The 14,924-nt window shown below is 41.8% G+C and overlaps 1 protein-coding gene across 4 annotated transcripts in view; it reads right to left on the bottom strand.

Annotated features, from left to right (window-relative positions):
- The window catches only part of CNTNAP2 (contactin associated protein 2), a 2,440,986-nt gene that overhangs the window by 858,885 nt on the left and 1,567,177 nt on the right, over positions 1–14,924 (bottom strand). For all 4 annotated transcript variants that reach the window (XM_033930311.1, XM_033930310.1, XM_033930313.1 and 1 more), the window contains one exon: positions 1,339–1,458. In XM_033930311.1, coding sequence (XP_033786202.1) covers positions 1,339–1,458 — 120 coding nt within the window. The remainder of the gene's footprint in view (positions 1–1,338; positions 1,459–14,924) is intronic.

The raw sequence follows: 14,924 nt of genomic DNA, 5'->3' as shown, positions 1-14,924 counted from the left end.
GCCCAAGATAGAGGGTATTTCAATTATTTATTTTTCAGGTCATGTGCTCATGTTTGCATTAGAGCATGCTACCTGAAAAATACTAAATGAGGCAGCATTTACTGCTTCCTGTATAGGAGGCAGTAAGGTCCTGATTGTATAAATGGTGTTTGACAACCACAATGAATGGCGCCTAGGAGTTAATCAGCCACTAGGTGCCATTTATAGAATCTCACCTAGCATGCCTGCAATACTAGGCATTGAAAGCTTAGGTGCACTGCCATTTAGGCCAGGTTTTTTTCTTGGTCTAAATGAGTGCATATAAGGTAGGCTTAGGTCAATCCATGCCCAAACTCTGCCCAAATCTGCCCCATCCACACCTACTTGCCATGTAGGTGCAGGCAGTCACCTTGGTGTAGGCAGCTATTGAGAGGTGGCAAGTGCCTAATGGCAAATTACTGGTACTTTTTAAAATTGTTTTTAATGGTGCTTTCAATTATCAGTGCTGATTAAGCCAATTTAAAAATTAATTTAGATCCTTTATAGAATCAGGGTTTAAAGGCTCATACCTTAAAGCAGCATTCACCAGACAGTGAATACTGATGTGGGCATGCTATCTGGTTAACACTTCCCTGCCCATTCCCCACTCATGTCATTCCCCCAGCATAAAATAAATCAGAAAAAATAAATAATGCATGCTTAGCATGTACTTAATGGTTACCCACCACAAAACACTTTTAGTTCATCTTGTCATAAGCATTTTCACACATTCTAAGCACATAGTAGGGATTAGCACCTGTAGTAGACATACTTCTATGTCTCCTTAATCTATGTTGCTCTTGAGACATGTCATCTTGATATATCTTGGGACTTATCTTAAAAACATTTATTTTGGTCCTTAAACATAAAATTAAAACCCCAACTCTGTTTCAAAAGTTCACAGTTTTCTCTCAGTATAATTTAAGAATAAAACTAAGTTACAGAAGGCATCATTTTTGGTAAGTAGACTGGCAGATCCATTCAGTCCTCCCCCCTCCCCCTCCACTTCCCTACTGAGTTGCCATCAAGGAGTAGCAATTGGTGGTTTGAAATTGATATTATCACCTGTCCATTTATTATTTACCCCTACCCATTAGAACTTGAAGTGGATCCAATATCTCACTTCACATGTACCATCAAATGGCTTCCAGATGGTAATGGCTTTCAACCACTGCTGATCTGGGACAGATTTAGACTGGTGACCCAGAGGTAAGCACTATGTCTGGCTGCCAAATCTATAACTTGAGAAACACTGCATTCTTTTAAAAATACTGAGTAAATGTTTTAAATATTATGAATAAAACAATCCAATATAATTACCTGTCATGTTGCAATAGACTTTTAAAGGTCCCAGTGCCCCACTGCCATCTGGATCTATCCAGTAGATATCTGAAGTTTTTCCAAGATGTTTGTATGCTTCACATGACAGTTCATAAACAGCTGAAAGAAAATAGCCTGTATTAACATAACTATAAACAGAAATCCACTTAATATTGCTCTACATTAAAATCTATGAAATATATACAGAATATACATAGGACAGGAAACCAAATGATGAATGCAAACTTTTGGGACTGAAACTGGAGAATCCCTACTCACAACGGCTATGGTTCTGAGCAAGTGGACATGTCTGATGCACAATCTTGACATCACTGTGATATCATCAATATGCACCTAGATGGCAGAATGTCACAAAAAAATAATAGGAATATGTGATGGGTTTCCTGACTATATTAGGGATTTGAACCCACCACCTTGGGAAGATGAAAGAAGTGCTCTTAACCACTGAGCCACAGGAGGTTTCTTTTAGACAGGGGTTTCTACATTGTGAAATGATACCTTAGGACAGTGATTCCCAACCCTGTCCTGGAGGAACACCAGGCCAATCGGGTTTTCAGGCTAGCCCTAATGAATATGCATGAGAGAGATTTGCATATGATGGAAGTGATAGGCATGCAAATTTGCTTCATGCATATTCATTAGGGCTAGCCTGAAAACCCAATTGGCCTGGTGTTCCTCCAGGACAGGGTTGGGAACCACTGCCTTAGGAGATCATAGCCATCTCAGGGAAAGAAAATAAGTTTCCCTCTGCAACCTGGAAATGATAGAGTGCAAATGTAAATGGCAAAGTCCACAGCCTATACTTTCTTATGAGACCAAAAAGAAGCTGTTAAGGTACTGGAGATGGATTTGAACCTAAGGAAGATAGAAGAAGTGCTAGAGGAGCTTTTTTTTGGCAGGGGTTCCTATTATTTTTAGTGACATTCTGCCATATAGGTGCATATTGATGATGTCACAATTATGTCAACATTGTGCATCAGACATGTCTATTTGCTCTGAACAACAGCCGTTGTAAGGATTCTCTTCTTATTTTCTTAGCCTTTTGGGAATGAGGTTTAGTATGCTATATATATTTCATGTGCTTTGCTTGAGTAATGCATTATTAACATATTTTTCTTTTATTATCAAAGAGGAGTCCTCTTTACCCCCCAAATAGGTTTAGTATGCAATATATATTTTTTGCATGTGCTTTGCTTAAGTAATGCATTATTAAATATCTTTTGACCTTGATATCAAACTGGAGTCCTCTATACCCCAAAAAATAAAGCCCCATTCATCTGTGGATGCCTCCGGCCCACCTAAGTAGGGTTATCATATGGCTCCAGAAAAAGGAGGACGGATTGAGACATCCGGGTTTTACTTCTACTGAAAGCAATGGACAGACAGAGGCATCTGGGCTTTACTTCTATTGAAACAAATGGAAGTAAAACCCGGATGTCTTAATCCGTCCTCCTTTTTCTGGAGCCATTTGGTAACCCTACATCTAAGTAATGCCTAAGTCGCATCCACCTAATTGATGCCCAACTCACATTCAAAAGTAGACTTGCTTTTGCAAAGTCTACATTTTAGGCGTTAGATAGACGCATTAGCACACTCGGTAACATGTGATTCTGTAAATGAATGTCTATTTTTAAGCCACTCCTATGCCTATCTTTTTAGGTGCAGCTTTTTCCGATGGGTGACCACGAAATTGTGGATGCCTATTTTGTGAATTGCATCCAGCCTTTGGACATCTAACTTTCAATTAGTGCTTGTTAAAGTCATTAATTGGACTTATCCACTTTATTTGGACATCTAACTTTCAATTAGTGCTTGTTAAAGTCATTAATTGGACTTATTATCCACTTTATTTGGACACCTAAGTTGACGGACATATTGTGGACGCCTAAAGTTAGATGTCCTTTACAGAATCAGCTCCTAAGCGCCTACAGGTGACCAAAGTGATCGGAGTGGACCAGAGAGATTGAAGTAACTGTAGTGGATCAGAGTACAAGTGGACCAGGGTAAATGGACAACCATCACATGGAGTTACCAATTCAACTTTGTTTTTTAATATTTCTATTTATAATTTGTAATCTGTATTTAGTGAGGATCTGTCTCTGCATAGTGTGATGGGGCCAGAGGTAAGCCTAGCACTCGCAACCCAGGTCCCGCCCCAGGCGAAAGAATAGCACTCTTTGGAGAACCACTCTGGAATAAGCACAGCAGAAAAAAAATCTCCACCAATAATTCACAGTTCCAAGTTTTATTATCCAGTTCACCTTGCACTGGAAAGGTATCACAAATAAAGTTCTCTTTTACAGCAACTGCTTGCATCAATCAGAAACACCCCCCCCAAAAAAAAAACATTTCCCTTTAAACAGGATTTCTTTTTCACAGTTCTGCTGCCATGCTTTGCAGAGTTCTAGGCAACATTCTGGTTTCAAGAACTTATATATAAGAGTCCCTGAGGGCCAGCCAGCCCTGGGTTTTAGCTGTATGCCTTCTAGGCTTGGCACACTGGCACATCATTGTTTTCAGGAAGTTCTCCCCACCTGATTGGCTGAATTATAAATACTGTGGAGTGACGATGTTCCTAAATGGACTTTATTTGAAACTGTCAAAGTTCCAAAGGTACACTGAAATCATCCACACAAAATAATTCCATCCACATAAAAATAAATCATCCACATAAGAGCCTTAAAGGACCTAGTCCGCTAGGGATACAGGTTTTCTCTGGATTTTCTTCTTTGTGGATATTTTGGAGTCAATTCCTTTTGTTTTTTGAATTATAAATACCCCACTGACCCTTCTTATTTTTGGGCAGTGAGCTGGGAACCATCCACCCTTGTTTTAATGGCCTAACATTCCCCTCCCAAAAGTTACCACTATCAGGGATGTGAAATGTGTCAGGTCACTGAATTAACTCAGGGCTTTATTTTTCCTTCTAAAGTTAGTTAGCTTTAACCCCTCCCCCACTCATTATGCTTTGCTTGAATACAGGGAGTCTGGTTTAATTTCTTTTGCTAACCAATCCTTACATTCACACTCATTCCTTAAACAGTCCCTCATGAGGACAGAAATGTTTATTTTAAGTACTTTAGACCATTGTTATAGAATCAACTTTCATTACCTTACTGACTCATGCTGCATTCAGACAGGTAGTTCAGGGCTTCTGGGCTGCATTCCATTTCATTCCCCTCAGAGACATCTCCCTCTACCTCCAAAAGAGATTCCTCACTCTCTGAAGCTGGATACAAGCTATCCTCTGGAGCAGCCTTTGGCTAGCCCTGCTCACATAACTTTTCCCTTCTAATTAGCCTCTTCTTGGGAAGCAAAGTTTTGTCAGCATTGCTGTGCTTTGGGACAGGATTCCTAGTAAAAAAAACCCACTAAGCCAGAGCTCCTAGCTTTCTGTTCCCTGTTCTATGAGGAATGTCCTTCCCTCCAGGTTCCCGATTGTTATTTCTGTGTATTCTTAGCTGGCTTTGATTTATCCTGCTGTGAAACTTTCACTTGTGCTCTGAGCAGGTTCTACCTTTCAGCTCCTCCTTTTTCCTTAACCCTTGCTGTGTCAGCTTGCCTGACCAGAAGTTTAACCTGAGAATGAACAGCTGCTTTACAAAAGGAATTATAGGGGCTTGGAACAGGTATTCTGTTCTTCTCTGCCATCCCTTCTCTGTTCTGCCTTGCCTGTCTGATCTTAGCAGTGGGAACAGAGTTAATGGGCAGGTTCCTTGGCTTAGGAGTAGGCACATTTTCTTTAGTGCAAGGGTGTCAAATGTCAGTCCTCAAGGACCACAATCCAGTCGGGTTTTCAGGATTTCCCCAATGAATATGCATGAGATCTATTTGCATGCACTGCTTTCATTGTATGCTAATAGACCTCATGCATATTCATTGGGGAAATCCTGAAAACCTGACTGGATTGCGGCCCTCGAGAACCGACATTTGACACCCCTGCAGGGTTTAAAGCAGTTTTTAAGCTAGTGACAGGAGCTTCCCTGCCATAATAGGTGCCAACATTTTAAAATGATTGGGGGTGCCAGAACTTTGTCTTATGCAGCACATATGGTGTCTATAAGTAAGCTCCCAGAAAATGCCTATTCTCTAAAGGAAAGCAGGCATCTACTTAGTGCTTGTACCTAACTACATAGGTGCACTAGTCTGGATTCTCATAACGGCACCAGAATCAGCCGGCGCCTGAAAGAAATGGTATCGGTCGCATGTCACTCAAACTATGGCACCATTTTGAGAATCATGGTCTGCATCAAAGATAGGCCGGAAATGTAGGCCAGGGTTTTACAGGCCTATATTTCCAGCACCTATCTCTAATGTAGAATCACACTTAGCAGCACAGTGCTCAGGTAGGGAATGTCTGTCTTGTCATTCCCTCTCTCGTTTCCTTACCTGAGCACTGTGTATTGCTGCACCTTCTTGTCCAGTTTGTCTGTCTTGACTAAACTGTAAACTCTGTTGAGAATGGGACTATCTCTTCTATGTTTCGATGTATAGTAATGTGTATGTCTAGTAGCTCTATAGAAATGAGTAGTAGTAGTACATATCTGATCCTGCTCCATCTCTCTTGACCTTACTTCATCAGCTCACCCTTTCACCTTTCCTTAAAGGAACTCCTATGTGAAGCACTGAGAATCCTCTTGAGCGAGGTGATAAAATTTGCAGATGATATGAAGTGCTTAGCAGGTAGGGGAATTACAGAGGAAACAACAAGACAAACATAGATACTTAGAAGATGAGTTAGAGTTTATAACTGACAGCATCTTCAAGAAGTGGACTTTGAGTCTGGATTTGAACACTGCCAGAGATGGAGCTTGATGTACCGAGTCAGACAATTTGTTCCAGGCATATGGTGCAGCAAAGTAAAAGTGTTTGTAGTTGGCCGTAGAGGAAAAGGGTAGAAATAAGAAAGACTTATTCGATGAGCAGAGTCCCTGTGTGTGTGTATGTGTGGGGAGGGGCGAGGGGGAAGAGATGAGAGAGTAGAGTTACCGAGGATCTGTAGGTCAGTAAGAGGAGTTTGAACTGTATGCGGAAATAGATAGGGAGCCAATGAACTGATTTCAAGAGAGGGGTAATGTGGGCATTACAACATTGGTAGAATAGGAGGCATGCAGTAGAGCTCTCAACAGACTGAAGGGGAGATGGTTTAGTGGAAGGCCAGTGAGTAGTTTAGATGAGAGGTGATGAGGATCTGATTTTAGCAATATTGTAGATAAAGAAACAGGTTTCGGCAGTCTGTTGGATATGTGAAGAGAAGGAGAGAGATGAATCAAAGATTACCTCAAGATATGTAGGGATTACTCAGATATTTCCCTGTTAGCACGATAGAGGAGGAACAAGATAATTCCCATGCAGCTATATGGAGGAAGGGGTATGCTCTCCAGCAGAACAGATGCTATGGGAACAATCCAAGCTTGAAGCAACACAGCAAGCCATAGAGAGCATGAGAGTCCCAGCCCTGATTCTCTGATCTAGACCTCATAGAAGTTACTGAAAAAGATACCTCTTTCTGAAGCTAAGGACTAAAGACTGAGACTTTGAAGGGCTTTTTTCCCCTTTTGCCAAGTGGGTCTTCCCAAAGCAGCAGTGACGGTTAGCCAAAGGCATTTCTGTAAACAGACTGCTTGCGATCGGCCCCGCCAGGGCCTTTCCTCTGTCATGTCACTTTCAATGCGACAAAGGAAAGACCCTGGCAGGGCTGGCCATATGCAGCCTGTTTATAACACTGCCTCTGCTGGTCAACTGACACTGCTGCTTTGGGAGAGCCCACGGGTAAGAGATACCAATTCCACATGGTGACGGGGGCTCAATCAGAAGCCAAACCCACATGGGGAAGGGGAGGAGTTTTGGGGTCAGGAGCAGAATGGCAGGAAGATGCCACGGGGGGGGGGGGGGCAGAGAGTTAGAGAAGGAAGACCTGCAGAAGGGGGAGGGGATATGAATGGTGGACAGCAATTGGGGCCATTGGGGAGGGGAAATGGATGATGGACCAAAAGTGTGTGTGTTGGGGAGGGGGCAGAGAAGAAGGGACATGGATGCTGGACCTGCAAGGTGGAGGAGAGGGGATATGAGAAAGATACTGGACCTATAAAAGGGGGAAGGAGAGGAAAGTGGCCCAGAACAGAAAGGCGGGTGGGAAGGGAGGAAGAGATGCAAGCAAGAGAGGTGGTGGGGTGGGGTGAGGGGACATGTATGCTGGACCTACAAGTATGGGTGGGGGATGAATGGTAGACAGAAGAACAGAGAGTGACTCAGAACAGAAAGGGGTGGTGAGAAGGGAGGTAGTGGGAAAGGAGGAAGGGATCCTTGGCAATGGAGAGAGGTAGGCATGGGGGTGGGGGGATGGTAGAGAGAGGAAGAGTGTGACCCAGAGCAGAAAAGAGGTGGGCAAACAAGAAGAGATTCTTAGCTAGTGATGTGAGGGAGAGGGAAATGCCACACCATGGGGGCCAAAGAGGGGATTCAGGGTGCAAGTGAGAGAGAGAGGGAGACAAAACTACAGTTGGAGTGAGAGGCTGGAACCTGAGAAAGGAAAAGGTAGGAAGGAATTTCAGGGTTTATTATAGGGGAATTATATGGAAAACACCATAAATAAACTTTGCAGAATTTTGAAATATTTTGCACAGAATTTTCAATGTTTTTTTGCCCAGAATTCCACCCGGAGTAAACTCTTGGCTTTCTTCCAGGATCCAGTTTAAATATTAGTGCCAGCAGCCTGGTTCCATATTGGCTAAGACAAAGCTCATCTTTTTGGAATAGGCTTCTTCTTCCTCAGAATTTTGCCTAGTCCCTAACAAATCCAAATCCTCCCTGCTCCATCCATGCACTAAGACTCAGTAGCTCTGCCTGCCTCTTGGGTCCTGAATTTGGAACAGGGAACATTTCTGAGAATGTTTTCTTCGAGGTTCTGTATTTCAACTTTTTTTAAAATTTGGCTTCTACAACCTCCTATGCTATTGGTACCCCATTAATAAACTTCCCGAGATATTTTCCGTGCATTGCTACATACTTCTAGGGTCAAGCACCATCTTTTTCAATATGGCAGAGCCAGGAAAAGAGTGAATGGGAATTGCTCCTATACCCTCTACTATATTGCTGCCCTTGGTGGGGATCAGTGGAGTTAGGACTCGGGGTTCCTAGGCATAGAACACTTTCTTGAAAAGATAGGACTTAGCATGAGGAGGCAGGGTTTAGAATGCCTTTTTTTTTTTTTTTTAATACATAAAACCCTGATGTGAGGCTGGGATGAGGGCTTGCAAGTGATTATCCCAACAGGAATTTGAGGTCCCATGGCCTCTGACACAGGGCTACACAGAAAAGGATCCTATTACTGAAATATTTTACACTTTACCATAGCTTAGAATGTGCATAATTGTGACTTGCTTGTTGCAGATGGTTCTTTCCCTGGAATTTTGAAAAAAATTTGAGTGCTCTTCTTCTTCATTACTTTTTTTTTTGATGTCCTATACTCTTATTTTTTATTCTGCTCACCTTCTTCCCCTACCATTGCCACTATTTCCTTTAATAAACAAAAATTAGTCCATGTATTCTCCATGGCTTTCACACTTTACCATAGCTTAGAATGTGCATAATTCCACTGAAAGCAACATGAAAAATTGCTAGCACAATTTAGCTACAAATGGAGATGCCCCAGGAGCTTGTCTGCCTATACCTCATTTTTCACAAAAACTGGTTACAAATCCACAAATTTGCTCTTGGGTTGATCCATAGGATCCATAGTAGTTAAAAACTTAAGGACTGAATTACTGGATCAAACCAGAGGTTCATCAAGTCCAATATCTTGTTTCCAACAGTGACCAGTCCAGGTCACATGTGCCAGGCAGGATGCCAATGTAGCTAGTCTACTTGCCACTTACCTCTAAAGATAAGCAACAGCTTTCCCCAAGTCTATCTTAATAGAAGTTTATGAATTTTTCATCTAGCAAGTGTTGTTTAGAGCTCTACTTTGCAAACTGCTTCTACCACATCTTCTGGTAATGATTATGCGTATAATTGTACACTGACAGGCTCGTTTTCAAAAAAGATAGATGTCCAAAAGACAGCATAAACTGGCACATGGATGTCTTACTAGACAAAACGTCCAAGTGGGCATTTTCAGCACTAACTTTCTGGATGTCTTTCTGTGTTAGAGGTGTGTTTTGAGCAGGATTAGCACTTGGACATTCGGTAGATATAATCAAACCTTTAAAGAAACAGTCTTAGACGTATGGAGTTAGACCTGTTTCAAACATGCATAAGGGTCAAAAAGGTGCCCAAACTGATAAGATGGCCACTGGAGGGATTAAAGCTTGACTCCCCAGTGATCACCAATCCCCCCTACCACCCAAATATCTTTTAAAAAAACCTCACAGTACTGTCCATCCTATCCGAATGACTTGCCATCAGCTGATCACGGCAGGGGAATCCTGATCAGCTGAGCCAGTTTCGTGGAGTCCCAATGGCTCAGCTGAATGGGGATTCCCCTGCCAGGATAAGCTGATGGCAAGCCTTTTGGACAAGGTAGTTGGGTACCATGTCCAAAAAGCTGACTTTTGTGCGCTTTTCATGTGGACGTCTTTATATTAGAGAATGGGCGAAAAAGATAGACATACTAGGGACCAAAACGTCTAGATAGGTCATTCTCAAAAGAAATAGATGTCTTACTTTAAGAATGGGACTATTCTCGAATGGATTTCTGGACGTCTTTCCCAAAACATTCAAACTCAAACTTAGATGTCCTATTGAAAATTCCCCTCTGAGTCTCGTGATCTTTGAGTATTTTTGAAAGAGTAAAGACTGATTTCAATTTATCATTCCCATTTATTCATGCTCATCCCTCTATCATATCTCCCCTCAGTCATCTCTTCTTGAAACTCATATTTCTGAATCAAGCAGTGTGAATTGAAAACCCCCCCAAAACATACAGATACCCCAGATTTATAAGGAATTCTTCATTTTCAACTGATTTACTACTCTTGCATCATAAATAAATAGTAAACATAAAAATATTAAAAATATTTTTGTGCCTTACAATCTTGAAAAAATAATTTAAAAATTTTTATTTTACAAAATCAGTACAACACATTAACAAACCCTTAATTAACTCTTATGTTCCATTTTGCCCAAGTGCCAGATGGTTTAGCTTTGCAGTTTGGAATAAATCAGTCAATAAATAAATTGCTAAACATATAAAATGTTTGTTTAATCAGGATCTGTATTCAATCTAAATCCAAGATAATTGGTTGGCAGTCACTACAAATGATCCTCGCCATATGTTTGGCCCTGTTTCAGGCATTCATATGGAGGAGCTGATTTGGAAAGGCAGGGACTAACAGTATGTAATGCGATTCCTAGATGAAGGCCAATAAACAATTTCTGTGGATAGAAAAATTCACTTATGTCTAAATGACATGCAAACTTATGTGCTATTTGCTAAAAGATTTTGGGATGTTATAATTCACTTCATAATCATTTTACTTATTTTGGGTGCTATGAATATGCTTTAGATCTGGCCCTTACAGCAAAAAAGCATTTTCCCTTTTCTGTTTCATAGATAACATACTCCCCCCTCCCCCCCTTCCCTTTTACTAAGCTATGATAAAGGTTTTTACTGCAACCCGGAATGCAAAATACTCTGATGTTGCTCTAACACTCATAGAATTCTATGAGTGTCTGAGCAGTGTCGGAGCATTTAGTGCCCCGGGCCACAAAATAAACTTCTACTTCGGCTTAGTAAAAAAGGGTCATAATTTCCTTTTTTCCAGACTTAAAAAAATATGTGTGGTCTCAAAAGTTGTTTTAGTACAAGGTGCAGGCCTGCTGCCACAACTAAACCTCACAAAATTGTTTATTCCTGCAACGTATTAAATGTGTGTGGCAGGTAGTGGCAATTGGGCCCTTGTAGAACAGGAAGACAAGTCAAAGAGAGCACAAGATCAATCAGGTCCTCTCTTATAGGAGGTGTGGCGGAGAGGACGAGGTGGATGGAGGACAAGGCCAGCCCAGCCCAGCCCAATGCCGGCATCACTGGAAGTAAGAAACATAGAAATATGATGGCAGATAAAGGTAAATTGGCCCATCCAGTCTGCCCATCCGCAGTAACCATTATCTCTTCCTCTCTCTAAGAAATCCCACATGCCTATCCCATGCCTTCTTGAATTCAGACAGAGTCTCTGTCTCCACTAGTGTTGCCCGATTCGAATCGGTTCAGCGATTCACTTTGGGTGAATCGATTCGAATCGATTTAAATTTTAAAAAAAATCAGCTTCCCGATTCGGACCCCTCTCCCCTCACCCCCTAAAGCAGGAGCGGCAGCGCTGCCTTTGCTGGCTGTTGCCGCACCTGTTTTAGAGGGCGAGGAGGGAGGGTCAGTCGGGAAGTGCTGCAGTCCGGCTTCCTCCTGGCCTCCCCAAAGGACTACACCCCCCCCCGAAGAAGAACTGCGCACCCCCCCCCCCCCCCGCCGGGACGGCCTCCGTGTTGCTCCTGGCCTCCCTGAACCATTTACCTTATTGGTGGAGCCTGCAGCCGAAGATCGCGGTTATAGCGTCTTTGTGCTCTGAGCTGTTTCCTCTACTGCGATCCTGCCTCTGACGTCAGCACTTCGCCTCCGATGCCGATTGATTCTAAACATTGTAGTAGTTTTTTGTGATCCACCAAGTCGAAGGCTGAGCTCATGTCGAATTGCATCACTAAGGCTTTGTGGCCTTTGCTAAATAGGTTACGTAGGTATTCTAAGATTGCTGCTATCACCGTCTCGGTACTGAACAGAGGTCTGAAGCCTGACTGGGTTTCATGTAGCAGTGAGAACCGATCTAGGTAGTCCATCAGTTGGGTTTGTACCAAGCCTTCCATTATTTTTACGAAAAATGGGATAGATGCTACTGGTCTATAGTTGGTTGTTGATGTTAGGGGTAGTTTACGATTTTTTGGGATTGGGGTGATTATAATGTGACCATTTTTTGATAGGAATTTTCCGTTTTTTAAATTGTTGGACATATGAGTCCATAGTGTTATTTTAAAGTCTAGAGGGGCTGCTTTCATTATGTTGGGTGGACAGGGATCTAGGATGCAGTTTGATTTGGTGTATTTGTTGTATAGTTTTATGAAGCTGTTCCATTCTAGGTCCTGAAAGGAGTTCCAATACATGTCTACTGGTGTTTCGTTTTCATGTATGTTGGTTATTCCTTTTGAGCTTGTGTTGGATGTGTATATTTTGGATGAGTAGAATTTTTTCCTTTTTTCTTTTATCAGTTGTTTATATTCCTTTATGTTTGCTCTCCAATTGTTCCTGTCAGATTTTTCACCTGTTTTGTTCCAGATCCTTTCTAGTCGTCATGTTGATTGTTTCATTTTTTGTAGTTCGGAATCGAACCAGTTGTTATATTTATTTGAGCGGTTTTGTTCTGTTTTGTTTGGGAGCTATTTTGTCTAAGATGGTTGTGCTTGTTTTTGACCACTGTTCCCAGAATTCACCTTCTTCGTTCATCTCCTCGCGCGCTTCATAGTGGGCCCAGTATTCCTCTGGGTTAATGTGGCCCCTTGTGAGATATTCTTTTTTTATCCTTGGGTGCGTTTTTTCTTTTGGTTGGTTCCAGATTAAATTAAAGTAATAGGTGTAATGGTCGGACCAGATGTCGTGGCTCCAGATGCCGTTTGATATGGAAATAGTGGGATTTAGGATTTCTTTTGAGGACATGGCTACCAAATCTAGCTGGTGGCCTTTTTCATGGGTTTGTGTGGATGAAGGTAGAAAGAAGTTGAGTGAGGATAGGAATTTTTTGAAGTCTTTTGTGTCGGGATTTTCCTCTTTTTCTAAATGTAGGTTCGTGTCTCCTGCTATTATATTGTAAGACGGGGTGATTGAGTTGTGTAGGATGAATTCATAGAGTTCTTCTCTGGCTTTTGACCAGCATTTTGGCGGTACATAAAATAGAATGCAGGAGAGGTACTCTTCTAGGTCCTTATTGCTAATTTTGCATGCTAGTGTTTCTAGTTGATTGGTTTTCTTGGAATCAACTAATTCAAGTTTGAGTTCTTCCTTGAGGATGATTGCTAGTCCTCCCCCTCTTCGGTCTTCACGGTTTAGCATGTACATGGAGGGAGGGAAGGGGGTTCAAAGAGACGTGCATATGGTAGACTTTGGGGGGGAAGAAATAATGGGTGTAAAAATAGAGGAGAGGGAGAGAGATGATGGACAATGGGATTTAGGGAGAGAAGAAACAGAAAGGGAGAGAAGTTGGACACAAGGGATAGTGTGGAGGGGGGATAGAGATACTGGATAGGAGGGTAGTTGGAAAAAGAAAAGTAGAGATGGTGGACCCTGGGGTGGTGGGGAAGGAGGGAGAGATGCTGGATGAAAGAGTAGTTAAGAAAAGGTGGATCTGTGGAGGGAGACAAAAAAAGTAAAGATGCCAGACCTCCGGGGGAGGGAAGGGAAACGGAAGGAGAGGACAGAGATGGAAGATGGATGGTTAGAACGAAGAAAGAAGGAGATCCTGGCAAGCAAGTTATTAGAAGACAACCAGAGCCTGGGACCAACAAGATTTGAATAATGACCAGACAACAAAAGGTAGAAAAACTAATTTTATTTTCCATTTTGTGATTACAATATGTCAAATTTGAAACGTGTATCCTGCTAGAGCTGGTGTTAGACCACAAACGTGGGCTAGGATTTAAGAGAGAGAGGAAAAGTGTTTTTTGTTTGTTTATTTTGTTTACACCACAGCACCAATGTGGTTAGGAGAAGGCAAAGGGGGTGAAGAGGCTATAAAATAGACCCACCAGGATGTTTGAAAAAAACACCCAATTGGGCAGGAAAATCAAATCGAATTGAAAAACCAATCGAAATTTTTTTCCTGAATCGGGCAGTACTAGTCTCCACCACTTCTTCCGGGAGACTGTTCAACGCATCTACCACACTTTCTGAAAAAAAAATATGTCTTTAGATTACTCCTGAGCCTATCACCTCTTAACTTCATCCTATGCCCTCTCATTACAGAGCTTCCTTTCCAAATGAAAGAGACTTGACTCATGCACATTTATGCCACGTAGGAATATATACATCTCTATCATATCTCCCCTTTCCTACCTTTCCTCCAAAGAATACAAATTGAGATCTTTAAGTCTATCCCTTTACGCTTTATGATGAAGACCACACAGCATTTTAGTAATCTTTCTCTGGACCGACTCCATCCTTTTTATATCTTTTTGAAGGTGCGGTCTCCAGAATTGTACACAATATTCTAAATGAGGTCTCACTAGAGTCTTATAAGGGGCATCAATACCTCTTTTTTTCCTATTGCCCATACCTCTTCCTACGTACCCTTCTAGCTTTTGCCGTCACCTTTTCAACCTGTTTGGCCACATTAAGATCATCATATACAATCACACGTAAGTCCTACCCTTCTGTCGTGCATATAAGCACTTCATTCCCTAAACTGTACTGTTTCGTAGGGTTTTTGCAGCTCAAATGAATGACCTTGCATTTCTTAGCATTAAATTTTAGCTGCCAAATTTCAGGCTATTCTTAAAACTTCGCTAAGTCTTTCTTCATATCATTCACA

The sequence above is a fragment of the Geotrypetes seraphini genome, chromosome 2 (assembly GCF_902459505.1).
Source record: "Geotrypetes seraphini chromosome 2, aGeoSer1.1, whole genome shotgun sequence".
Lineage (NCBI taxonomy): Eukaryota > Metazoa > Chordata > Amphibia > Gymnophiona > Dermophiidae > Geotrypetes > Geotrypetes seraphini.
Note: the sequence above shows the minus strand (reverse complement) of the source record. Positions and strands in the feature narration are given on the sequence as shown.